This window comes from Vipera berus (genome assembly GCF_964194415.1).
Source record: "Vipera berus genome assembly, chromosome: 2".
Taxonomy (NCBI): domain Eukaryota; kingdom Metazoa; phylum Chordata; class Lepidosauria; order Squamata; family Viperidae; genus Vipera; species Vipera berus.
This window is the reverse complement of record NC_138203.1, coordinates 71,662,012-71,688,494: the sequence shown is the minus strand read 5'-3', so window position 1 is coordinate 71,688,494 and position 26,483 is coordinate 71,662,012. Positions and strand designations below refer to the sequence as shown.

At 37.7% G+C, this 26,483-nt stretch overlaps 1 protein-coding gene across 1 annotated transcript in view; it reads left to right on the top strand.

Moving 5' to 3' along the window:
* The window catches only part of PGM5 (phosphoglucomutase 5), a 67,044-nt gene that overhangs the window by 28,611 nt on the left and 11,950 nt on the right, over positions 1-26,483 (top strand). The window contains exons 6-10 of the mRNA XM_081319369.1: positions 1,574-1,728; positions 16,116-16,231; positions 19,102-19,237; positions 21,142-21,325; positions 22,027-22,161. Coding sequence (XP_081175495.1) covers positions 1,574-1,728; positions 16,116-16,231; positions 19,102-19,237; positions 21,142-21,325; positions 22,027-22,161 — 726 coding nt within the window. The remainder of the gene's footprint in view (positions 1-1,573; positions 1,729-16,115; positions 16,232-19,101; positions 19,238-21,141; positions 21,326-22,026; positions 22,162-26,483) is intronic.

The following is a 26,483-nucleotide window of genomic DNA, read 5'->3' as shown; positions in this document are numbered from 1 at the left end:
TATCCTTTCTTTGCTGAAAAGATTGTTGTAGAACAATTCCTGCCTAGTATTATAGAGCATAATTATTGGAAATTTTCACAGTTCAATTAAAGAAAACAGTTGATAACATTGTACTTTGTTTTAAGATACTAATAATTAAATTTCAAAATTGATTTTGCAGTTCCCAATGAAGGAGTATTGATAAAAGATATCTCCTTCCTTCCTTCCTTCCTTCCTTCCTTCCTTCCTTCCTTCCTTCCTTCCTTCCTTCCTCTCTTCCTCCCCCCTTCCTTCCTTTCTTCCTCCCTCCCTCCCTCCCTCCTCTCCTTCCTTCCTTCCCCTCCCTGCTTCTCTACTCCTTCCTTCCTTCCTTCTTTCCTTCCTTCCTTCCTTCCTTCCTTCCTTCCTTCCTTCCTCTCTCCCTCCCCCTTCCTTCCTTCCTCCCTCCCTCCCTCCTCCCTTCCTTCCCCTCTCTGCTTCCCTACTCCTGACCTTCCTTCCTTCCTTCCTTCCTCTCTCCCTCCCCCCTTCCTTCCTTTCTTCCTCCCTCCCTCCCTCACTCCTTCCTTCCTTCCCCTCCCTGCTTCTCTACTCCTTCCTTCCTTCCTTCCTTCCTTCCTTCCTCTCTCTCTCCCTCCCTCCCTCCCTCCCTCCCTCCTTCCTTCCTTCCTTCCTTCCTTCCTTCCTTCTTAATCAAGCTTAATGTAAGAGAAAAATATTACTATTCTTCAAGACATAGTGTGTTTTCAGAAAAAAAAGAAGCTATATGTATTATATTTTTCCCTAATCTATTCAAGCAAACTAAAGTTCTTCAAGTTCTCCATGCAGCAGTGTGCTGCAGCTGCCAAAAAAGCCAACACAGTGCTAGGCTGCATTAACAGAGGGATAGAATCAAGATCACATGAAGTGTTAATGGCACTTTACAATGTCTTGGTAAAGCCACACTCGGAATACTGCATCCAGTTTTGGTCACCACAATTTAAAAAAGATGTTGAGACTCTGGAAAGAGTACAGAGAAGAGCAACAAAGATAATCATGGGGCTGGAGGCTAAAACATACAAGGAACGGTTGCTGGAATTCGGTATGTCTAATTTAATGAAGAGAAGGATGAGGGATGACATGATAGCAGGGGCTGCCCCAAAGAAGAGGGAGTCAAGCTATTCTCCAAAGCACCCAAAGGCAGGACAAGAAGCAACGGATGAAAACTAACCAATGAGAGAAGCAACCTAGAACTGAGGAAAAATTTTCTACAGTTACAACAATTAACAATTAACCTGCCTTCAGAAGCTATGAATGCTCCAACACTGGACATTTTTAAGAAGAGACTGGACAACCATTTGTCTGAAATGGTGTAGGGTTTTCTGCCTGAGCAGTGGGTTGGACTAGATGACTTCCAAGGTCCCGTCCAACTTTACTGTTGTTGTTGACTTTAGATCAAGCCATGTATCTGAGTATTATGAAACACTAAAGCCAGATAACAATCTTGGGTCTCCCTCTTGCTAGACTGGAAATTGAAAAAAAGGAGATCCAGCCATTCTCTTTTACTTACTCATTTCCTCTTTCCTTACCCAATACATTTTATTTTCTCTTTCAGGACCGTTATATGATTCTAGGTCAAAATGGATTTTTTGTTACCCCTTCAGATTCCCTGGCCATTATTGCAGCAAATCTCCATTGCATTCCATATTTTTGTCAGATGGCTGTGCGAGGCTTTGGTAGGAGTATGCCTACCAGCACTGCCTTGGACAGGTAGGAGACAAGTTTTATTGGTATCATTATAAATCTAGAGATGTATAAGGAATTGACTGCTATATTCAACACCTTGATTGCAGTTCCTACAACCACCAGAAATTCTCAACTAAATTTCATCAGCAAACCACCAAGAGATGATTTCCTTCATGTTTTATTACCATCCTAGTTTAGGGCATTCATAAAACAATGGTTAGATAAATAGTTGTGTAAATGCATCAAAATTATAGTAAAATGTTCTTTCAATCTACAAAACGTCTCAAAATAGATCCAGCCATTGGTTTTGGAGTGGGAAGGATGTTACTGTCTTGGATTTTCCAGATATTTTTATTTTTCCAGATATATATCTCTGAAATTCAACTTCAGCTTCTCACACTATTAAGCTTTCTGATTGGGACTGCTAGGAGCTTTTATTTCATGTGATGTGAAGGACCACAAATTGACCATTTCTGAGTTAAACATATAAAGTGTGCAGTTAATTGCAGAGACACTGACCTCATGAACCAGAATAATCTCTATTAAACAAACCCTTGTGTATTTCAGAATCATTTTCCAGAGGAGCTATACAAATTGGAGCTATTGTTGTTGTGTAGTGCATGTGTGTGCAGTTCCACATAATAGAAAGTAGAAACTATGAGCAAAACACCTTTGTTTCAGAAAGGTTGCTACCAAATTACAAATCTTTGTTTAAACGCTTGAATTTTCTAGCTGTTTTTCCATGTCACTCATTCTTCTTGATTTGACAAAGCCACGGGCATGATGTTTCAAATACCGATTACTGATTTCAATATCTTTATCAAATTGTTTAAAAGTCAAAAATTTTAATATAAATGAAATAAAGTTGAATTTAGTATGTGCCCTTGAATTATTAACTACTGTTTTGGACTGGCAGATTATTCAAAGACCAAGCTTAGCTCTCAGCTAGAAAAGACTGTCACTAAGCATGTTGTGTGAGTCCAGCTGTGGTGCTTTATAAGCTTTCATTGTTGGTTTAGCCCAGACATGTCAAACACAAGGCCCGGGGGCCGGATCCGGCCCGTGAAGTGGTTTCATGCGGCCCGCAAAGCCATCCTGGAAACAGTGAGGGAACGGCCCCCACTGCCTTGGCCCTGGCCCAGAGACCCTCCTTCTGCCAGAGACCCTCAGATCTGTCCCACTCCTGCCCAGGCCCCCATAGGCACCCTTGATGCAAACGATGTAGAGCTGGCCACGCCCACCCAGTAGGCCATACGCACTCTAGCCACGCCCACCCAGTAGGCCACGCCCACCCTGGCCATACCCACCCGGCCCCCTGAGGGCAACCGCAATGCTGATGCGGCCCTCAATGAAATTGAGTTTGACACCCCTGGTTTAGCCTATTAAACCAACCAATTGTGACTACAGGTAGTCCTCAACTTACGACCACAATTGAGCCCAAAATTTCTCTTGCTGAGTGAGACATTGGTTCAGTGAGTTTTGCCCCATTTTATGACTATTCTTGCCACAGTTACTAAGTGAATCAGTGCAGTTGATAAGTTAGTAACACAGTTGTTAAATAAACCTGGCTTTTCCCCATTGACTTTGATTATTAGAAGGTCGTAGAAGGGGATCACGTGACTTTGGGACAAAGCAACTGTCATGAGTATGAACTGGTTGTCAAACATCTGAATTTTGATCACGTGACCATGGGGATGCTACAAAGGTCGTAACTGTGAAAAATGGCCACCAGTCACATTTTTCAGTGCCGTTGCAACTTTGAATGGTCACTAAATGAACTGTTGTAAGTTGAGTAGGCGACAAAGCATAGTTAAACCAAATCATAACTATGTGATGTATGAATTCAGTCTAAATAGACACAAACATCTGATCTGCTGATAAACATTACTGTTTAAATCAGGGGTCTTCAAACTTGGCCCTTTTATGACTTGTGGACTTCAACTCCCAGAATTCCTCAGCCAGCCATGTTGAAGTCTACAAGTCATAAAAGGGCCAAGTTTGAAGAGCCCTGGTTTAAAGAGTCCTGTTGGCTATATACAGCTAGCCCTCGACTTACAACCAAATCAGATCCCCATTTTATGCCGTAGTTTGCCATGATGGTTAAGTGAATCACTGCATTTTTTATGTGAATCATGCTGTCATTATGTGCATCTAGCTTCCCCCATTGACCTTGCTTGTCAGAAGCCAGCTAGGAAGATTACAGATGGTGGTCACATGACAGTGCAATGGTCATAAATATGTTACCAAGTGCTGAAATTTTGATTATGTGGACACAGGGAAGCGGCATGGGTTGTAAGCGTAAAAACTGATCATAAGTCACCTTTTTCAGTGCCATTGTAACTTCAAAAGTTCATTAAATGAATAGTTTTAAGTCAAGGACTACCTGTAATCTATTATTCCAGGGGTCCTCAACCTTGGCAACTTTAAGACTTGTGGACTTCAACTCCCAGAATTCCTCAGCCAGCAACCCTTTCTTCAGTGCATGATACTTTTACCCTGTTTGGCTTTATGGCAGGGATGTGCTATCCCTGGTTTGTGAACTCCATGCAAACCTCCATTTTTCAAAACTCAGAATAAGCCCAGAACAATATTTGGTGACTAAACCTTTGAGCCTCAGTAAGGTATGGATTTTGTAGTTTTCCTTAAAGAACATGCAAACTAGGGCTCTTTATTCCCTACGGATTTTGATAGGCTTAGTTTGTATTTTAAACAGAAACGAAACACCAGACTTCAATTATAAAATTGTGTCACTAACTGCGCCTCCTGCATGCCACAGAAGCTGAGGAAAGCATTCAAAATGGCCCCCCACCTTTGCTTTGAGATGACTAGCTCTGCTGAAGTGACTTTGGTAAAACTCATTTACAAATTGTGCTATTGAGCTTAGTCTTCAAAATTTCTGAGAAACTTTATTTAGATAGCTCAAAATTATTTTCTCCTTTCTTCTAAGGGTAAAATATTTTCCATCCACCACCAAAATGAAAGTTTATATGTTATCATTATTTACACAGACATGTCTAACTTGGCACTGCTTTTTTCCTTCCAGTATCCTTTCTTTTTGTTTGGATATGACAAAACTGTTTTGAAATTAATATTTTTAATGACTTTCCCCAAAAACTAATCAAATGGCTTTGTAAACAACAAAGTCTATTTTGTTATTAACTCCAGAATATTCAGAGCAGTTTTTATTCAGTAACCTTCCTCTAAGACCTGGGCCTCTTTTCATTTCCTTCATGGCCTAGACCTAGACTGAACCTTTGACACTGAAAAGCAGAAGGAAGGAAGGAAGGAAGGAAGGAAGGAAGGAAGGAAGGAAGGAAGGAAGGAAGGAAGGAAGGAAGGAAGGAAAAGATGTCTACAAACCTGGCCAATATATTAAGCCTAATGCTTATAATTTTTTAGTATAGTGAATGCAACAAGCTATATTAGGCTTAGGATGGGGGGGATTTCGATAAATTGTGTTCAGTAGGTTGCAAGAATATATTGATTGCATGGTTTGTGAACCAGATAATTACATTAAACCATAATGTAGCTTACTGCAGTGTTCTTAAATTGTGGCTAATTACACTCGTGGGGGTAACTTGGGCATATCCTAGGAGTAATGGAGAAATTTGTAGTTGATCATTTGTGAGTCAAGGATCTAGTTTAGGACTGCCACTTCTAAGAGGCTTATGTAAAACAGCGGTCTGGTTGTTTGTTTTTAGAAGTAGTGACTTTATTCACTATTGGGGAAAGAGGTAATTAGGTCAAATAATTTAAAAGCTTGGGAGCAGTCTCGAATTTAGTATATGATGGATGGCTATATAAATGTTTTAAATAAACTCACTAATACAAACATAGTATGTTGCATAATTCAGCAATAGCATTATGTTAATCCTGCTTAAGGGTTTAATGAAGGGATGGGAACCTGAGGCCATGTATATCCTCCACAGCACTCCAAAATCATGCGATCAAAATAAAGCAATAAAATGTCAAATGTTGAGGCATCAATGGCACCCAAAATATACTGATTCTGATTCTGCCCAATTATGTAGGATGTTAGAAGCTACCAAAGACCTGGATCCTCAAATACGTAGCCCTATGCTATAAAGGTAGGTGATAACTAGCATTTTGAACTTCACCCAGAAGCCTATTGTAACCAGTGTAGGTCAGGGAGTGGTATTATATGGGCATAGTATGGCAGGACCATAGCTGCCTGTGCCACATTCTGGACAAAATCTTCAAGGGTGGCCCCATAAAGAATGCATTGCAGTAGTCAAGTCTTAGATGACCAAAGCATGAGCAGCTGCGCCAAGGCTCTCCTGGTACAATTATGAACATATTTGTGGAAGGCCCTTGATGGCCACAACTGTCATATGCTCCTGGCATGCCAATCCCAAAGGAACATTTCCAGACTAGGCTGTCCAAATACCAGTCGCTCAATCTTTTCAGGGTTGAACTTATTCCTCCACATCCAAGACACACAGAAAATGTGTAAACATTGAGACAAGACTGTCTAGTATGTTTGTTATAGTGGATATAAAGCTGAAACTGTGGCTTGACCCATAAGCAGGGGTGTCAAACTGGCAGCCCATGAGCTGGATGTGTCATGCACAGGCCACGCCCACCCCGGCTCCGCAAAGGCAAAAAACATCACAATACGTCACGATATGTCATATGGCGGGATCGAGTTTGACACCTGTGCCATGAAGGAATGAATCACTTTAAAAATTGCTGCTGGGGAGCTATCTGTGAATGTGATAAATAGAAAAGTAGGTATGTGTTGCTGCTGTGATCACCATTATTAATTCCTAATATAACTACAAGAGTTTGCTTATAAATGATTGAGCACTTGTTTAATGTGTGTTAAGGATTCCATCTGTGTCTGACAATTAGAAAACTGTTATTCGTCGAAATACTACAGTAATTAGACATTAGCAGTAGGAATAGCACTCAGACTTATATTCCATTTTATAGTGCTTTACAGCTCTCTCTAAGTGGTTTACAGAGTCAGCATATTGCCCCCCACATACACAACAATCTGAGTCCTCATTTTACTGACCTCGGAAGGATGAGTAACCTTGAGCCAGTGAGGATCGAACCCCTGGCAGTCTGCAGAATTAGCCTGCAATACTGCACTGTAACTGTTACTTGATTGCTTTATAAGATAACTGTTGCACATGGAAAAATTAGAGGAGGATAAATTTGTGGAGTGTGCATGGGAAGTTGTGTGGCACATTTCTGACTGAAATGGTATGAGTGGTATCAGTGAGCAAAATATGGAAATTAACAGTGCAACTTTAGGCTTTGCAGAGAACGTGCAGATGTTTTTTTGATCTTCAGCAAGTCATTTCAACATATAAGAAACAAGAAAAAAGTTAAGGAAATGATTGGTCCATTAGTGGGGGAAAGTGGCAAGAAGGTGACAAGCAACAGGGAGAAAGCAGAACTATTTAACTCGTTTTTTGCATCTGTATTTACACAAAGGGAAAAAACAGTCCAACCTACCAAAACCAGTGCCATAAAAAACAGAATAGAAATGCAAGTTAAGATAGGCAAGAAAATGGTAAGTGAGCACCTGTCCAGCCTAGACGAGTTCAGGACCAGATGGATTACACCCCAAGGTTCTCAAGGAACTGGCAGACATGATCTTAGAACCACTGAACTATATTTTTCAAAGATCCTGGAGCACTGGGGAACTACCAGAGGACTGGAAGAGAGCTGATGTAGTTCCCATCTTCAAAAAAGGGAAAAAATAGATCCAGGAAACTACAGACCTATCATCCTGACCTCAATACCTGGGAAGATTCTGGAAAAGATAATCAAACAACAAATCAGCGAACACCTTGATGCGAACAAAGTTATCACTAAAAGCCAACATGGGTTTGTCAAAAACAGATCATGCCAGACAAACCTTATTGCATTCTTTGACCAAGTGACAAAACTAGTGGACCAGAGGAATGCTGTAGATATAATTTACTTGGACTTCAGTAAGGCATTTGATAAAGTAGATCACAACCTACTTGATAAGATAGAAAAGTGTGGGTTAGATAGCATCACCACCAGATGCATTCGTAGCTGGCTGACAGGCCGTACTCAGCGTGTGGTCCTCAATGGAACTGCATCTACATGGAAGGAAGTGTGTAGTAGGGTGGCCCAGGGCTCTGTTCTGGGCCCAGTACTCTTCAACATCTTCATCAACGATTTGGATGAGGGGATAGATGGGGAACTCATCAAATTTGCAGATGACACCAAGCTGGCAGGAATAGCCAATACTCCAGAAGATAGGCTTAAGATACAGGAGGATCTGGACAGACTCGAAAACTGGGCACTATCTAACAAAATGAAATTCAGTTGTGAAAAAAGTAAGGTTCTGCATTTAGGCAGGAAAAATCAAATGCACAGGTATAGTATAGGTGGTACCTTGCTCGATAGTAGTAACTGTGAGAGGGATCTCGGAGTCCTAGTGGACAATCACTTAAATATGAGCCAGCAGTGTGCTGCAGCTGCCAAAAAAGCCAACACAGTGCTAGGCTGCATTAACAGAGGGATAGAATCAAGGTCACGTGAAGTACTAATACCACTTTACAATGCCTTGGTAAGGCCACACCTGGAATACTGCATCCAGTTTTGGTCACCACGATGTAAAAAAGATGTCGAGACTCTAGAAAGAGTACAGAGAAGAGCAACAAAGATGATTGGGGGACTTGAGGCTAAAACATATAGGGAACGGTTGCTGGAATTGGGTATGTGTAGTTTAATGAAGAGAGGGGTGACATGATAGCAGTGTTCCAATATCTCAGGGGCTGCCACAAAGAAGAGGGAGTCAAGCTATTCTCCAAAGCACCCGAAGGCAGGACAAGAAGCAATGGATGGAAACTAGTCAAGGAGAGAAGCAACCTAGAACTAAGGAGAAACTTCCTGACAGTTAGAACAACTAACCAGTGGAACAACCTGCCTCCAGAAGTGGTAAATGCTCCAACACTGGAAGTTTTTAAGAAGAGACTGGACAGCCATTTGTCTGAAATGGTATAGGGTTTCTTGCCTTAGCAGGGGGTTGGACTAGATGACCTCCAAGGTCCCTTCCAACTTCTTCTTCTTCTTCTTCTTCTTCTTCTTCTTCTTCTTCTTCTTCTTATTATTATTATTATTATTATTATTATTATTATTATTATTATTATTATTATTATTATTATTATTATTATTATTATTATTATTGCAATGTGAACAATATTCTCCTTTTTTTAGAGAAAGTGTTTGATAAAGTGATAGGCTTGAATTATGGAATGTTGCACCCAAATAGAGATGAAGGTGATTGATGAATGTGATAAGAGGAATATATGATGAAAGTAAAGCACCCAAGAGGCCAAACCAAAATTTTAATGTACTGAGCAGTGAGTAGCTGTATAACACCCCTTGATGATTAAAATAGTTATGGAAAATACATAAGGAATGGCTGTGGTGAGATTTCAGATATATCTGCTGGGAATGGGAATGTGTTTTTTTAGGTATTATAAATATCTACCATCTTGTAGGGTTAGAACTTCAGTATTTTGCAGCAAATATTAGATTGTATGTTACCAAAGAGTAATTCTTTGAAAAATAATATATCAAAGACCAAAGTAATTATGTTTAATAGGAAAAAATATATAAATGATTGCAAGTTATACATAAGTAGCAAAAAACCCTCCTAAAACAAACAAGGAATCTGTGTATCCTGTTAGAATGTCCACTACCAAAAATGAAAAAGTGGATGAATAAATTTTAATATATGCAAATGTAGGTAGAAATAATGTATGGAGAGGTATAATAACTATGTTGGCATAATTAGATTCAGCAGTGTATTTTTTTCTATTTACATGCTTTTAGTTACTTTTGCTTATTATTTTGTATTCCATTACTTTACTTTCACAATGTTATTTATTCCAAAAGAAAGTTGTGTGATGGGTATATGTTTTTGTTTAAATATTTCATGTGCAAAAACAATCTGACTTGAATTAGAGAGAATACACTGTATGAATGTTGCCTTGGCACAATTGTAAATTTCCATGACTTCAGGGACTGAATTCGAAGGAAAACATATCTGAAATTATTCCAGGAACTAGCCAAATGAAGTATTCTGAAAATACATTATTAGCAAGCAATAAATACTTCAGGGAATCCCCAGGAAAACTAGCTGAAATGGTAACAGTTCATTGTTAACACAGATTTAATAATTGGCCAGGGGGGAAAAAGAACCACAAGTGTGGAGTGAATTCAGTTTTAAATGTAGATGGGCCCGGGAAGAGAGGAATAAAGGTGTTCTCCTTCCTTGCAGTCCCTTCCCCCAAATGCTTTTCTTTCACTTCTGTTGTTGGACATTTCCTACAACCGGGGGAAAAAAATATCTGGAAAAAGAGAGGTGCATCTTTTCTTTCTAAAAGATCGCTTCCTTTTTCCCCGCATGGCCCTGGGAGACAGAAGTAATTTATTAATTTCCAGGAGTAAAGAGCTTCTCGTTCTTCTCATCCTCCATGACTGGTGGCATCTCAGTATGTGGGGAACGTTTCCATTCTTGGTTGATCATCTAGAAAGTGAAGGAATGAATGGGCTCATGAAATTCTCTGGGAACACCAGATTTACAAGTAATCAACAAAACCCCCCAGGTGTCAGCAAAGATCTGCAGGTAGCAAAGTTGTAATAGATTGGTTTCAAACTGCTTGTGAATGGTTAGGGTTTTTTTAAAAACTATTCAGCAGTGCGCTTTATTCAACCATAATGGGTTTGGGTTGAACTAAAATGTACTGGTGGTCGCCTATAGAGATATGGGGCCAAGATCCTTGAAGGACTGCCTCTGTCCAATTGCCATTAGCTGCCCTATTATATCTGGCAACAGTGGTGTGCTTCAGTTCCCATCAATTAAATTAAATGGCGTATTGTGGGATGCAGGAAGTGTTTTTTTTCTGTTATGACATCTGCCCTCTGGAACACCTTGTCACCCAAGATCAGAATCTGCTGGCCTTCAGAAAGCTTTCAAGACCTGGCAATGCTCTGGTATGGAGGTTGGAAAATACGTAAGTTGAGCCCCTGGGATTTATTATTACTCTGATGGTTTGGTTTTGATTATATGTTGCATGTTCTTACAATTATTTATTTCGCTTTTTTAATTTTTGAAATATTTTGCCACCCTGAGTTGCTTTGGTGAGACAAATGGGGCATAATGTATGAAATAAAATGGAGAAATACTTACAGAAATACACTAGTAGCCAGGGAATCCTTTCAAAATACTGAATGTTTTAATTGAACAAATTGATTTATTTGCAGTGTCATGAATGCAATTTATAAGATAAGGTAAGATTTCTTTAATTTGAAGTAATGGATACGCTACATTAAAAATATATAGATGATCCGTTCTCGGCTCTGAAAATCCAGCCAACCATTAAATGGCAACAAAAATAAAGAGGGGAAAAAATCCTTGCCTTCTAACCACCATTCAGATTTCTACAGCCCATGTCTGGTTGTCCTAACAATATCAAACTAGGATTCTACAGATTAGCATGTGGCTTAGTTTACAAGTAAGTATGAATTAGCTGAGCCACAATTAGGCATTTGAGAAGGATATTGGACAGGCAATCTGTTACTGAATTCCCTTCCAGTTCTGAAATATTTTATCAAAGAAGGCCATTTAGTCATTTTGTTTCTTATCTTTCTGAAGCATCCTTTTTATCTGTTTGCTGGGTCAAAGCTGCAGTTCCTAAGTTTTTTTATTTTTTTATTTTGCACATAAATCCAAAATAATGGGAATAGCAGCTGCAGTGCTTACCATATATGGGATATTGGCAGTTGCTTGGTTCTACTCTTGGTGTATACACTTGATGCCTTTTAAGGGAACTCAGTGCCTGCAGAGTGAAAATATCCAGAAACCAAACATCTATTTCATAGACCTGCCACTTTTGCACTCTTAGAAGCATAGGAGAACTACAAACTCCAGGGATTAACTACAAGCTTTGAATAGAAAGGAAAAGAGTTTTTTAAATTCAGAAATCTTAGATAAAGGTCTCCAGAATAACAGATAAAATTACCATCTGAGTTCTTCATACAAGATAGTATTGTTGTGGTTTGTCTCTTGGCTTACACATTACTGCAAAGTTTGACAAAACAAACTGCATATACTTTGAGGTAAAAACTCCACTGAATTCAATACTAACGTAGTAACTTTTGAAGTATTTTCTATTAAAAAAATATGCAGGCTGCAAAAAATGTCAAATGCCTTATCATGGTCCTGAGCTGCTCTCACAGATGTTCTTGGTTATATTCCCATTCCGTTCATGGAATACATCACATAAAACTCTCTTAAATCTTCTGTATTACACTCCTTTTGACAGAAGATGAAACAGTCGAAACTTTGTGGGTTAAGTACATTCGAAGATAAGGACATTTCTTTTGACTAAACTGTTTTTAACATTTTCCATTTCTCGGCCCAGTAAAATTAGCTGGCTTTTTCTTTCAAATCATTTTTTTTAATTTCACAGGTATTCTTATATATTTATCTGTATACTACTAAAACCCTCATTGTTGTGATCTTTAACTGGATAAAACAGTGCATCATACGGCAACAAGATACCTCAAATGGGCTCATGTACAGAATAGGAAGCGAGGGAGGAAAAGGGGAAGAGGGAGGAATGAAAAAAGGAAAGGGGGAATAGGGAAGGAAAGAGGAACATGGAGGAAGGAACCCAGTGTACCTTTTCTGGCCTAAGACACCCCTGTACGGTTCCCCAATTCATGCCCTCCCCGTGCACCTTCCTCAACCATGTAGTACATCTTGCGCATCCTCACATATCTTCCCTGACTCTCACCACCCCTTGTGTACTCCCATGTACAATTGATAAGCCACACCCCAAGGTGCCTCCTTCCTCCCTCTTGCTCCCTCCTTTATCATCTTGCTGATTTTCCCATTGGTTTTCTCCCTACAAGCTTACCGCAGACAAAGTAAATTTGAGAAGCCAGCAGGAATTCTAAGGAGGAAGGGAAAGGGCGGAAGGAAGGAAAATAGGAAGGATACAGAAGGAAGGAAGGAAGGAAAGGAGTAGGATTGCTACTCCTCTAAAGGAGGATACCTAATAACCGTGAAGGTGCAAAAAAGCAGTGGGAATAGAAGCAATGTCCAACTTCCACTGGCAACTGAGTCATATTTATGACAGTTGAAGCGTCCTGTAGTCATTTGATCACCTTTTGTGGCCTTCCAACAAGCAAAGTCAATGGGGAAGCCAGATTCACTTAACAACCATGTTACTAACTTAACAACTCTGGCAAGAAGAGTCCTAAAATGGACAAAACTCAATGGACAAAACTCACAACAAATGTCTCACATAGTAACAGAAATTTTGGGCTCAGTTGTGGTCATAGGTTGAGGACTAGTTAATTTTTTGTTAATGTGCGAACCATATTGCTATAGAAATACTCAACCAACAGAGATTTCAAAACCGGCATAGTACTGTATGGCAGGTTTATAATATTTATTTTGAATAGATACTACTTTCATGTTTCACTCCTGATGCCTTTTGTATTAACTTTTTGAATTTCTGTTTGGGGGGGGGGTATTTATTTAAGCCTGTTTTTTTGGGGGGGGGATATTCTGTTCTTCCGTGTCCTTTTCAGATTTAGGAAATTAAATGCCAAGACTGTGGAAAGCTGCAACAGTTGGAAAATTTATTTCTGTAGGAAGAAAAGAATAGAAATAGAAATAGAAATAGAAATAGAATAGAATAGAATAGAATAGAATAGAATAGAATAGAATAGAATAGAATAGAATAGAATAGAATAGAATAGAATAGAATAGAATAGAATAGAAATGGAAGGGACCTTGGAGGTCTTCTAGTCCAGTCCCCTGCTTAAGCAAGATATAAAGCAAATTCATTCTACAGTATTTTCTTTATTACTGTAGGGCTATGATATCAGGCTGCAAAACTTTGACAACCATCATTTCGGCAGCAGAGAGTTATTGTAAACTGTTTTGGCACTATTTAGTGGTCAACTGGATTATTGTAACCCAGATAATATATAAACCTTTATTGTCAAAGTACAACATGTGTACATTGAGATTAACTGAGCCTCCCCCCGTGCTCTCTCCCCCCAACACACAGTGACAACAAACCCTCCATCCTACCACACCATGTGAACCAACCACACCACACACCGGTCTCCCAAGTCAATTCTGCATAAGATTATGTCCCATTTAAAAGCCTAACAGCCCATGGATAAAAGCTATTTTTCAGCCTGTTGGTACGGCTGGCTATATTCCTGTATCTCCTACTGGATGGTAGTAGAGTAAAGAGATACCGTCCAGGGTGTGAGTCATCCCTGAGAATCTTCCTCACTCTTCCAAGGCAGCGAGAGTGGTGTCAGGGAACAGCCCACAATGTCTTGTGCTGTGCTCACTACCATCTGTAATACTTTCCTGTCCGCGGCTGTCAGACCAGCATACCAAACCACAATACCATACAAGAGGACACTCTCTATGGTAGACCGGTAAAAGAGGGTCATTAGCTGTTGTTCTACCCTGTTCTTCCGCAAGATCCTAAGAAAGTGAAGCCTCTGTTGGGCCTTTCTAGCCACGTGGGTTGTGTTAACTTTCCAGGTCAGATCTTCACAGAGGTAGACTCCCAGATATAGTAGCACTTATGAAATTTATACTAATGTTTTTGCATTCCATTGTAAACACACTGTGAAAAGTTACAAAGTAAAGAGAAATAAAATTTTCTAAAGATACAACAAGCTATTTGCTTTATTCAGCAAGATCAAAATATGCTCTTCTGTAAACTATGTGAATTTTTCTATACATATGTAAGAAGCAATTATAGCTATTTTAGTCTATAAAAAACATCTAAAAGTGGCAATTATTGGGTATTATTGGCACCAAAAATGGTACAAAAAGTAATGCACACTTCGTCTTATATTGATTTTGAAGACAACCCTCTGGATTGAAATAGCTAGCTAATATTTTGAACTTCAAGTTGCATTAAATCAGTGATCATAATTTTCTCTCATAATACAGATCTCATACCAGAGCTAATTGCGCATAAATTAACCTATCTTATTTAAAGTTGAAATATTTGTAGTTATTTCAAATAATACCTCGGCTAATATACGGTACATGCAATCTATAGTTTACCTTTGTGGTTATATTTTATTATATCCTGATTTCTAAGGTGTAGAGCAGCATTTTTCAATTAGTGTCCATTGAAACTCTATGTCATGACTTAAAATAAAACCCTGCTTTTTGAAATGCTAGTACTTGCAGTGACACAACCTGGTTTGCTGATGTAAACATTGTAAATCATAAATTGTGCAAATTAGAAATGAATTGTATCGTGAAGTATTTGTATTTTTTGCCAGAGTTTCCTGATAGCTGAAAATTATTTCAAGGATTCCTCCAGTAAAAGAATTAGGAAAATATGCTAGAAATATTGATTATAATAAAAAGAGACATGAGGCTGCCTGGCATATCAGTTATTCTGTGTATCTGTACGATAAAGGTGTCTGCAAGGGGGGGGGGAATAAAAAAGTTAGATTTAATTGTGTTTGATTATTTTCATTTAATTCAATTGAAAGCCTGGAAACTACCACTGTGAAATAAAATAATTAAAATACTATTGGATCCAGTTGTTGCTGTATTACAGATTTGCAAACTGTAATCCACCTTGCAGTGTGTTTGTCCAACTGATCTTTGCCCCTTTGTTGAAGACTGCATCCTCTCTTTGTATATTTGACAATTGTTGATTTTTAGGGCAAATGGTAAGAGGTGAATAAAGGGAATGGCCTTAAGCACATTGATCCTATGTCTGTTTCTTGCCTTGACAATTCTTAGTTGACTAATGTTGGAGGGATATTCTTATCTTTAATGTTTTGTTGATGTGACTATCATTTCTTTGTTTGATTGTTTTTTGTTTTAATTATTGCAAATTGTTTTATTCTTTTTTATTATATTGCCATAGATCTTGATATATTATACATTATATTATTTCAGTACAATAATGTTTATTGGAGATTGTTAGCTTTCTATTGTTTAGGTAGTTTAGGGTGTTGAGAATAGAGAAAGGAAGAACAAATATCCTATCAATATTAATTATGATTTAGAGTATCAATGTTGCATGCATAGAATTATTTGACTTTTTCATCCAAATTTGCATATGACATTGAAACAAGAACGAGAAGTGGCATGTGATAGGTTGTTATGACCAGAACCTGAGTTCAGGTTTTAATCCATGGCTTTACTTAAAATGAATGCATTTAAATAATGCTATAGCTATATATAGGACAGGAAGGCCTGGAGGAACATTGTCCATAGGGTCGCGATGGGTCGGACATGACTTCGCAACTAACAACAACAAATAGCTATATATTCAAAGACTATAGTACAGTTAAAAGGTATGTTGTGTAATGCCTTTTTTTAGGGTTGCAAAATCAATGAAAGTACCCGTATATGAAACACCGACAGGATGGAGGTTCTTCTCAAATCTGATGGATTCTGGTCGATGCTCCCTCTGTGGAGAAGAAAGTTTTGGCACTGGTAAGATTAATACTCTGGAAGTAGTTCTTAATATTGTTAAACTACAACACCTACTCCATTTTACAACTCTTAAAAAGACTATCAAATAAATTTCTGCTGAATATATTAAACTTAGAGCCAGGTCTCCTATGTTACCGTAATCTCTGTACATCAGATTAAAAGGTAAAAGGTAAAGGTTTCCCCGCACATGCGTGCTACTCGTTTCCAACTCTAGGGGCCAGTGCTCATCTCCGTTTCAAAGCCGAAGAGCCAGCGCTTGTCCGAGGACGTCTCCGTGGTCATGTGGCCGGAATGACTAGACACCAGAGGCGCACAGAACGCTGTTACCTTCCCACCGTAGTGGTCCCTATTTTTCTACTTGCATTTTTACATGCTTTCGAACTGCTAGGTTGGCAGAAGCTGGGATGAGTAACAGGCGCTCACTCTGTTAATTCTGAACTTTTTGAGCAAAAGCCAATACAGGCTGTCTAGAAGACTTCTTTGATGCAGCAGAAAAAGATTTTGTTCCTATATTAGCAGCATATTGGCATTTACCCCAAACATGCTAAATTATATATAAAACATTTTGGAGTTTAGGAAGAACATTATACATACAAATACATACAAAAACAGCAAATAAAGTAGTTAGCTTACCTGGAGAGGACGTGGGATTCCATACCGTATGAGGTATATACAAAAAGAGGAGGTCAAAGAACATGACGCAGATCCAGAAAAAGATGGATAAACATCAAAGAAGCACTACAACAGCATCAACTAACAATGGTTGAGGGTGCCAGAAAAGCAAGAGCCAGAACTTTGTATCTCCCACGACACCCAAAGCAATAAAAGAGGAAGTGAAGAAGAAGAGAAGAACAATAATGCATAAGTAAGCACTTAATGATCTCCAAACCATTTTAATGCCAAATTGAAGGTACATGGATGATGCCATCAGTGGCCAAAGCTGCTATTACATACCATATTTCCCCCAAAATAAGGCCGGGTCTTATTTTTTTTTTGGGGGGAAACTGGGTTATATTAGGCCCACCCCCAAAAATCAAGCTAGGGCTTATTTTCGGGGTAAGCCTTACTTTCGGGAAAGCACGGTACTTGCGTCTCAGCATCTTATGCAAATATATAAGTTGTAGCATTTGTGTGATGAAGTTACACATGTTTCTTTGTTTTGCCCTCCACTGAATAAGCTAATGCCAATCACTATGTGCCATGAAAACCTCTATAAAGAAAAATAGCGAATTCAATTTTGAGTTGGGCTGTAGGATTGCTAAATGATTTCTCTCTTGCCCTCTCAGTCTACTTAAAACATGAATCAGAGCAGCAACTTAACCATATATGAACATGAATTTCTAACGTGTGCTTTCTGCTTGAAATGTATATGTGTTTTTGTTCAGTGAATTGGAATCGGTAGAAATTTAACGATGAACTCTTCCGAAGTATATTGGCATGATCAGTATTTGTCCATAAAACATTCTACTTTATATTTCATCCATTATACCATCTTTGGTATGTGAGCTTTATCTTTTTTTAAAAAAATAGCATTTAAAGAATAGAATAAATAGCTACATAAAAGGAAAAATGTGGGAAAAGACCTGGTCAATAAATTATTTACAATTATCATATTTAAAATTCATTATTTCATTAATTAAATCCTTAGAACTAGATTTATAGTATCATCTTAAGCAATAACTAAAAATCTATATACATTTCTAAATAGTAATATTGAGATGATACCACTTGTCATGGTGCCCAGAATAAATGCACATAATCATGTAAAGTAAAAGAAAAGAAGAAAAATCAGAAGAGGGGAAAAAAAGTAGAAAAAACAGTAAAAACAACATTAAATTCTAAATTACTTCCCAGCCTGACTTATGATTGCATCAAGATACTTATAAACAGTGCAATTACTTCTGTCTGTAAATTAATTATTTCCCTTGATCATATTCTTAATGTCTGAGTTTGCCTTGTATGATTATAGGATATAATTATTATTATTATTATTATTTATTAAAATTTTATACCGCCCTTCTCCCGAAGGACTCAGGGCGGTGAACAGGGCATATAAATAGAAATACAAAAGTTAAAAAAGGATTAAATAATTGCCCAATTAAAACAATCAAAATATAAAACCCATTAAAACCCTAACGTTCCCCCATCAGGCCAGGCCAGCTTGTTCGAATAAATGGGTCTTTAACCCGCGCCGGAAGGAGCGAAGATCCGGTGCCGTCCGGAGCTCAACCGGCAGTTGGTTCCATAAAGCCGGGGCGCCCACAGAGAAGGCCCTCCCCCTGGGGGCCACCAGCCGGCTTTCTCTGACCGGAGGCAGATATATGGGAACCATTCTTGCTTCTATTTAGTAAAACTCTTTTTTTTTTGGTGCTTCTAGTTAGTGTTGATTTCTGACAACTGCCTGGATTAGTCCCTGCAGTTTTCTTGGAACTTTTTGCAAAGATTATTTGCTCTTGTCTTCTTCCTACGGTAGAATTACTGTAAAAGAAAATGTCTTGCCCAAAATCACCCAGCTAGTTTTCTTCTTAAGGCACTCCCAGTTTCCCAGTTTCTACCCCATTGCTTTTAACCATTATAACAAACTGGCTCTTTCTGGTTGTGTACTATTAATTGATAAAAGTATTCTGTCTCTCAAATGCTGGAATTTTACAAAATGCAGTCAATAAATGTAACTAGGAACGGGGACAGTCTGGAGAAGTTGAAGTGTGTTGTTTTATGTATGTTGCATAAGCATAAGTCTACTTTTAATATCATAAGAATATTCTCACATATTTGGGAAGTACAGTAATTCACTGAATAGCAGTATCTCTGTTTCCAATCCAATTGAGATTATCTCTTAACATATAACATGTCTACTATTTTTCCCATAGGATCTGACCACATCCGAGAGAAAGATGGACTTTGGGCTGTTTTAATTTGGCTCTCAATCATGGCTGCTCGAAAGCAGGGTGTGGAGGAAATTGTTAGAGATCATTGGACAAAATTTGGCCGCCACTACTTTTGCAGGTGAAGAGTTATCAGCAGATTAATAGGCATTCTGATTCAGGTTTTTATATCATCTGTTTTATGCCTTTGAGAAATAATGATAAAAGTAACTACAATTATGAGAGTGGGTGTGGGCAAAAACTGCAATATTGGGTTGTACTGGAGCAAGGAGAAGTGATAATCATTGTAAAGTGGACTCCTGCATTCAGATAGAGTTTGGCTGCTATTAATTTATATAGCCAAGATATGGAGTTTCATTTGCAGACGTTTTAAAAATGAATAACAGCATACTCCAAAAAATTCAAAACCAGATATTCTAAAGCTAAAAAAGTATTAAGAATATTGAAGATGTTTTATCCATGTATTATTTAATTTCACTGAACTTTTATTTGAATTTTATTATAAAAGGAAAATAATGAAATAGATAAACATTGTCCCATGATTATAATATTAAAGCTGTAGTAGTGTGGTTTATACCAGGGATGTCATCCAATCTTGGCAATTTTAAGAGTGGATTTCAACTCCCAGAATTGTATGGCTGGCTGAAGAATTGTGGGAGATGAAGTCCACAAATCTTAAAGTTTGCCAAGGTTGGACACCCCTAGTTTATGCCATCATATTTGGAACCATAGGTCTGGTGAATCGGCGGGATGCATTAGCTGACAGTATAAAAATAACATATAGATATGGATTTCCCATTTTTTTCCGAATTAGCAAAACTCTCATTCCTCTGCTGCCAGCTAGATAAGGATTTTAAATTTGTAGCACATTTTCCCAATTGAATAAGCTATGTAGGTTAACAAGGTTAACAAGCTTTAAGAAAAACCTCAGCTGTATTTCTACACTAGCTTTCTCCCAACTGGTGCCCTGTAGAAGAATAGGATTATGTTTCCTATAATTCCCACACACCGTAGACTGATTGCAGAAAGATTTTCTTCCAGTATTAGCTTAAAGAGAGTTCTATCATGCAGAATGAAAACTTCCTATTTAACCTTGTTCATTTCCTTGGCAAGGTCATAGCACAGCAAATCAGTGACAATGTGTTAAGAGATTTATAAGTTGCTTCTCTGGGAAATTTGTCCCCGTTCCACCATCCAGAGATATAAAGGAACAGACTTGAGTGTTTATAGATTGGAAGACTGCTTGCCTCCTTAACCACTGTCTTCCTCATAACTTCTAAGGCACTCTAGATGAGATAGTGGAGGAGAAAAAGGAAGGCATGAGTCCTTAGCAGGTTGTAATACGGCAAAATATAGCATATCCATGACAACTGTACTTAACTATATGAGATTGATGAGTGAGACTTAGATAAGAGATGGAGTCATTCTGTTTTAGATACCAGGGACCTTTGGCTAATCGTTGTATCTTGTCTTCCCTCTGCTTTTCACAATTTCATTCAAAGTGCAAAGCAGATAATTTAGGATTTCTCTGGCTCTTGATAAAGCTCACATGCTTAAAGAGGATGGCAAAAAAATAAGAGTAACCATTTCAGATTACAGCAGGTGTCCCACACAACCAGATTCAGACTCAGGCGTTTGAATAGATTTAAAATTGTCCTGTTCTGTTGTATTTCTAATTTTTGTGACGTGAACATCCTTCCACCCCTACCGCCCCTGAGATCAGACTTTCTCCAAACCTACTGGCCTTTCTCAAGGTATTAAAATCTGGGCTTTGCCATCAAAATCAGAGACTTGATTAATGTGAATGAGCTGTTCCTCGGCTAAATGATTGTGGGAAGATTGGTTGCTATTTTTTATGTATTTATGTGTTTAATTACTGGTTGTGTTTTTATTCTGTTTCTATCCCATTTTAACTATCAGGTATCAAGAGTCATATAATGTAAATGCAGCCATGCAGATTTAATAAATAAATAATACATATTAACTTTTCACATATTTCTTCCCTTCTCATATTTGCCATACAAGATTTGATTATGAAGCACTGGATCCTAGAATGGCATACTACATAATGAGAGACCTGGAAGCCTTGATCACCAACAAATCTTTCACTAATCAACAGTTTGCTGTTGGAAACAATGTTTACACTGTGCAGAAAGCAACCAGCTTTGAATACGTGGATCCCGTAGATGGCACTGTGACCAAAAGACAGGTATGTCCAGGAGATTTGTTTCACATAACATGCCATCATTGACAGAGAAATAATTGGTAAGAACCAGGACAAGACTAAGCAAGGTAATTGGGAACTCAGGGGTTTTAAATTTTTAAATTTTTAAATTTAAATTTTATATTTGGGCTATTGTTATTTAATCCTATTTTAATCTTAATTTTATCTTAATTTTTGTACTGCTTTAACTGTTTTAACCTTGCCCTGTAAACCGCCCTGAGTCCTTCGGGAATAGGGCGGTATAGAAATCTAATTATAAATAAATAAAATAAATAAAATAAACTTGCATAATTTTTACCTTTTGCTTTATCCTTCACTGCCAGCAGCAACAGCTAGATCTGAGGGGATTCCAAACACAGCAACTGGGAAGAGAAATAGAAATGTGCATTATTTTTAACTTTTGCTATTATAAATGTGACAGTTTTATTAATGGAAAATATCTCCAAGGCCCAAACAGTAAGCATAACACAAATCATTTCTATTTTAATTAGCAGACAACCCAACCAATTCCAACTGTACAGTTACATAGAATAAGGTCGAAAATTATGTCCTTGTGTTGAATAAGAAAATCAATTATTGTTGAAAATGAACCTTTAATTGCTACAGTATAGTAACATTTACATTAGCAAATGACTGTTCACAAGAATTCTGTTTCCATGCCTATACAATATTTATTTGCTCTACAGGGGTTGAGGATTATTTTCACTGATGCTTCCAGACTCATCTTTAGATTAAGTGCTTCAAGCCATGTGCGAGCCACCCTTAGAATCTATGCGGAGAGCTATGAAAAAGATCCTAGCAAGCATGAGAAGGAACCACAGGTAAACAGGAGAGAAATTACTTTTACACTTCCAAGAAAAAGATATTCTGTATATCAGCGATCCCAACCTTTGTGGCTTGGCAGCCCTGCTTGGGGGAGGAGAGTGGCATGCACATGCAGCTCAACTTGCAAGATTGCAAGTCTAAGCACATTTATTTGAAGCACAAGAGTTGCATTTCCAAATAAATAAATAAATTAGGCTATAAAACCCTGATTTAAAAAGAGTAGATTTCATCTGCTCTTCCTGTTCCTTAAAGCAGAACTTAAGAAAGCTTGTCCTGCTATGCCTAAAAAGATTGCAGCTCAAAAGCCAAGATCAAATAGTTTGTAATGAGAGTGTGTCTTTGGGGTTTTTGCCTGTTTCTATAAAACTACTTTTATGTGCACCATACATGGGTATAGGATACATTCTTTTAATATGAAATTTCCTGATGGGAAAAAAAGAAGGAAACATACCGTAGGTCTATTAAGATTTATGCACAAAGACCTACTTACTTCTCCTTTTCTCTTTTACTTTACTTTCATAAATCTAAATTAAAATTTAACATTTTTAAAATAGCTTGCTGTTAAGCTAATTTGTCTGGAGAATTGCTTTCCTGATGTGTTCCAGTAAAATGCTGCAGTAGTACTGCATTTGGGAAATACATCCAAGCAACTTTCGGATTCCTTGTAAGGAAGAAATGCGAAGCTGCTGGAGAGTTCTTTTTTGTATTTATAAACAAAAACCGTTCTGTACTAAAGAGGAGTTAAAGGCTAAAGGAGTGTTTCAGCAGAATGCAGCCAACATCTCCAGATTCATACTTGCTGTCAATTTTGCCTGATTGGAAATGTTTGCTAGACGGGCTTTCCCGAGGGAAGAGAATGAAGTTCAGTATCTTAATTTTCAGAGGGATGAGAATAACATGTGAAATTAAAAATTAGGGCTCAGCCTTACATTCAGGATAACTATCACAGTTGCAGAATAACCTTGCCTCTCATTAGGAAAAGAATTTGAGATTGTCAAAATTAGCAAGTTATCCAATCCAGCTTTTTTTTTTTCCAGGAGGGAAAGTGCATCTGGGAATGATTTAAGATGGGATGTTTTGCTAAAGATCCATTAAGTGCTAATGGTTTTCTTCCTTTTATTTCCCTTTTCTATTTGAAAAAAAACCCTTTACTGCTATTTTTATCAATAGGAGCAATAAATTGGGAAACAGCGAGTGCAAAAAAACCAGAAAAGGAGAAAACATTTCAATATTGGGAATACTGTTAGGGTGCTGAGTTATCAGCTGAGATAACTTAGGAAGTGGGTACTTCTAAGTTTTTGCCTCTGACTGTTAAGCCACTGGGAGCTCCCCCCATATCTTGTCTCGTTTCCAAGCCAGCAACTTGACCCCAAAGGTCATTCTCATTCACTATTACATATTATAACATCTTGAAACAGAGATTTTTAAAAAAGAATGAGCAACAATGTCTGCCCATAGAAGTTGTGGATATCTCTTCCAACTTTTGGCCCATAACTAGGAATAATGAAGTTGGGAATCTTTCCCAAGTAATGTTTTGCTGCAGTTGCTAGAATAACAAGGTATTTCTCTTTGTGTGTGAAATGGCATGACTTGGGTTATTTTGTGCCCAGCCAGTGCAATAATGAACATACTCTTTGGAGAAAAATTAATCTCCAGCTGATACCCAGTAATCTACTAGAATAGGCAGTGCAATTGGACTAAAAGTAATTCTTACACATTGCATTAGGTCATAATGGGATTAATTGGTTTTTGCTTTACCCAAAGTCACCAATTGTTGCAGAAATAAGCTATCAGTGAGACCATTTTTCGTGGCATCCAGTATCCCCCAGCATTGAGTTGGCAGAAACCTGCCAGTTGCAGCAGCGACATTTTTCATTAAACAAAAAGAAAAAAAATCAACACAGTGCACTAGTTCTGTTAGCTTCCAGTAAATAGTCCTCATTTCCTCATTACAAGCTCTATTACCGTTAAAAAGCTGAGGTGGTGTTTTACAATGTGTATCTCCTAGCCACAAAGTGATTGCCCATCCCTGAACTGTGGGTTAGCTTTTTCAGCAATCTGTAGTTAAAAATATTTGCTTACTATTATGCGTGAATATAGACTGTATATGAAGTTTATTTTTATTTCATTTTATTTATTATTAATCTCCATTACTCCTTCATTTCCCTGCCATCAATATTTCTTTAAATTTACCATTCATTGCCATACCTTGTACATAAACATCATGATATTTAAGTGAGTTGTTTTTCAGTGTGGGCAGGGCATATGTCAACTGGAGATGCGTCATGGAAAAAAGTAAGACTTTATGTAGTGATTTCCTTTCCGGACACATCTGAGGGAACCTGCAGTGCATTTCTAATAGCCTTTTCAGCCTCTGAAACGCATGCAGGAGTCATACTTCCTGTCCACTGGCAACTGAGACTATGTATTTTACAAGATTTATTTTTTTAAGTATTTTGAGATAACCTGGAAAACAATAGGGAATGTTCTGCCAATAAAATACCTAATTATTTGAGGGACTTTGACCCACCTAATTAAGACCAAGGGGAAGCCCTTTTGCAAAAAAAGATTGGATCATTGTGGTAATCATTCAAACCAGAATAAATAGAAGTCATGAGGTAAAAAGTGGGGAACAACGTGATTTTATTAAGTCCAAAAACACTATACAATTAAAGCTTTGTCAAATGACTCTGTGTCTGGGATTTGGGCAGCATCTCCTATTATTTCCTCTTTGATGGAAAATGCTTCATCTATAACAGTTTTGATTTAGCTTCTGTTAAATATAAAGGGCAAGAGCAGGTATTGTTAGTAATAACTGTCATACAGAATCTCTGATTACTGAGCAATAATCTGTTTCAAATGCCATTTTCAATGAATGATTTGAAGTTAGTGTACAGAATATTTGCTTTCCATAAAAAATTGGTTCATTTCTCAAGACATTTAACTTTTACCCAGCAGAGCACTATTGATAAAGGTAGATCTTATAGAATCATTTTGGGTGGGGAAAAGCCAAAGAAAGAATATATGTTGTAATTATGAGGTACGCTTATGTACACACTTACAGATTCAAAATTAAATTTCAGTGGAGATTCATTTAAAACCATAACAATGTTTTTAGAAAGATTTGTTTCAAAAAGGCACGGCAAGAAACAATGGATGGAAACTAATTAAGGAGGGAACCAACCTGGAACTAAGGAGAAATTTCCTGAGAGTTTGAACAATTTAATCAGTGGAACGACTTCTCTCCAGAAGTTGTGGGTGCTCCAACCCTGGAGGTTTTTAAGAAGAGGCTGGACAACCATTTGTCTGAAATGGCATAGGACTTCCTGCCTGAGCTGTGGGTTGGACTAGAAGACCTCCAAGATCCCTTCCAATTCTGTTATTCTGTTAAAAATAGAAATATACAACAAAATCTCAGTGACGCTTGAAAGCATTGTAGTATAGTTATTACAATTATTGATCGATTTCCCTTTGTTCTGTAATATAGCTTTTTTTGCTTCCTCTTTATTTTCCATTGCCCTCTTAGTTGCTTAAGCAGCATTTTTAAAAAAAGACAACTTGCACTGTTTTATCAATGGCAGCAATAACACGATCCATTCCAGCACAGTAAAAAAGTTATTAGGTATATTTTATTATCTATGCAGTCCACACAAGTACAGTTATATCAAAAGTGGGGAAATATTCAATGAGATAAAAAAAACCTGGTCAAAATGCAAAGGTAATTTATGCTACCCACATAGAGAACAGTCTCTGAAATTAGTTTTGAATCACATTCAGAAATGCAACGCATTTACATGAGAAACCTTAAATACCGTGAATGTAGTATGTGCAAAACAAATACTTCAAAAGTTTGGTGTTTATTCTCTGGATTCACTACTTCCTAAACCCAAATATTTCAACCATTCCAAATAATACATTTTTCAATCTCTTTTACAACTACCTTATTAATTGTCATGGACAAACCGAGCTCATATATTACTATTTTTTTTAACTTTAAAATGTATTTGTCCTACTTCAGGTGACTAATAATAGTAGTGTAAAAAAATCTGATGGATTTGCATTGTGAAAAAACTTTGGACAGAAGGGGATTAACTAAAAAAGAAGAACCCCCCCTAGTTCTGATTCTCAGCTTTGGTTAGAGCCATTGAGCTTTATTCCTTCCAGTTTTTGAAAGCCGAGGACAATCGGTGCCTTCTTCCAAAAAACCCTTGTTTAGCCAGTAGCTTGTCTAAGCTGTTCTCCATTTTGGAGCAGAAAGTCCATCCATGCAAAAAGGAAATGAATTCAATTAGTAAGGAAGAAAATAAAATAAAATTTA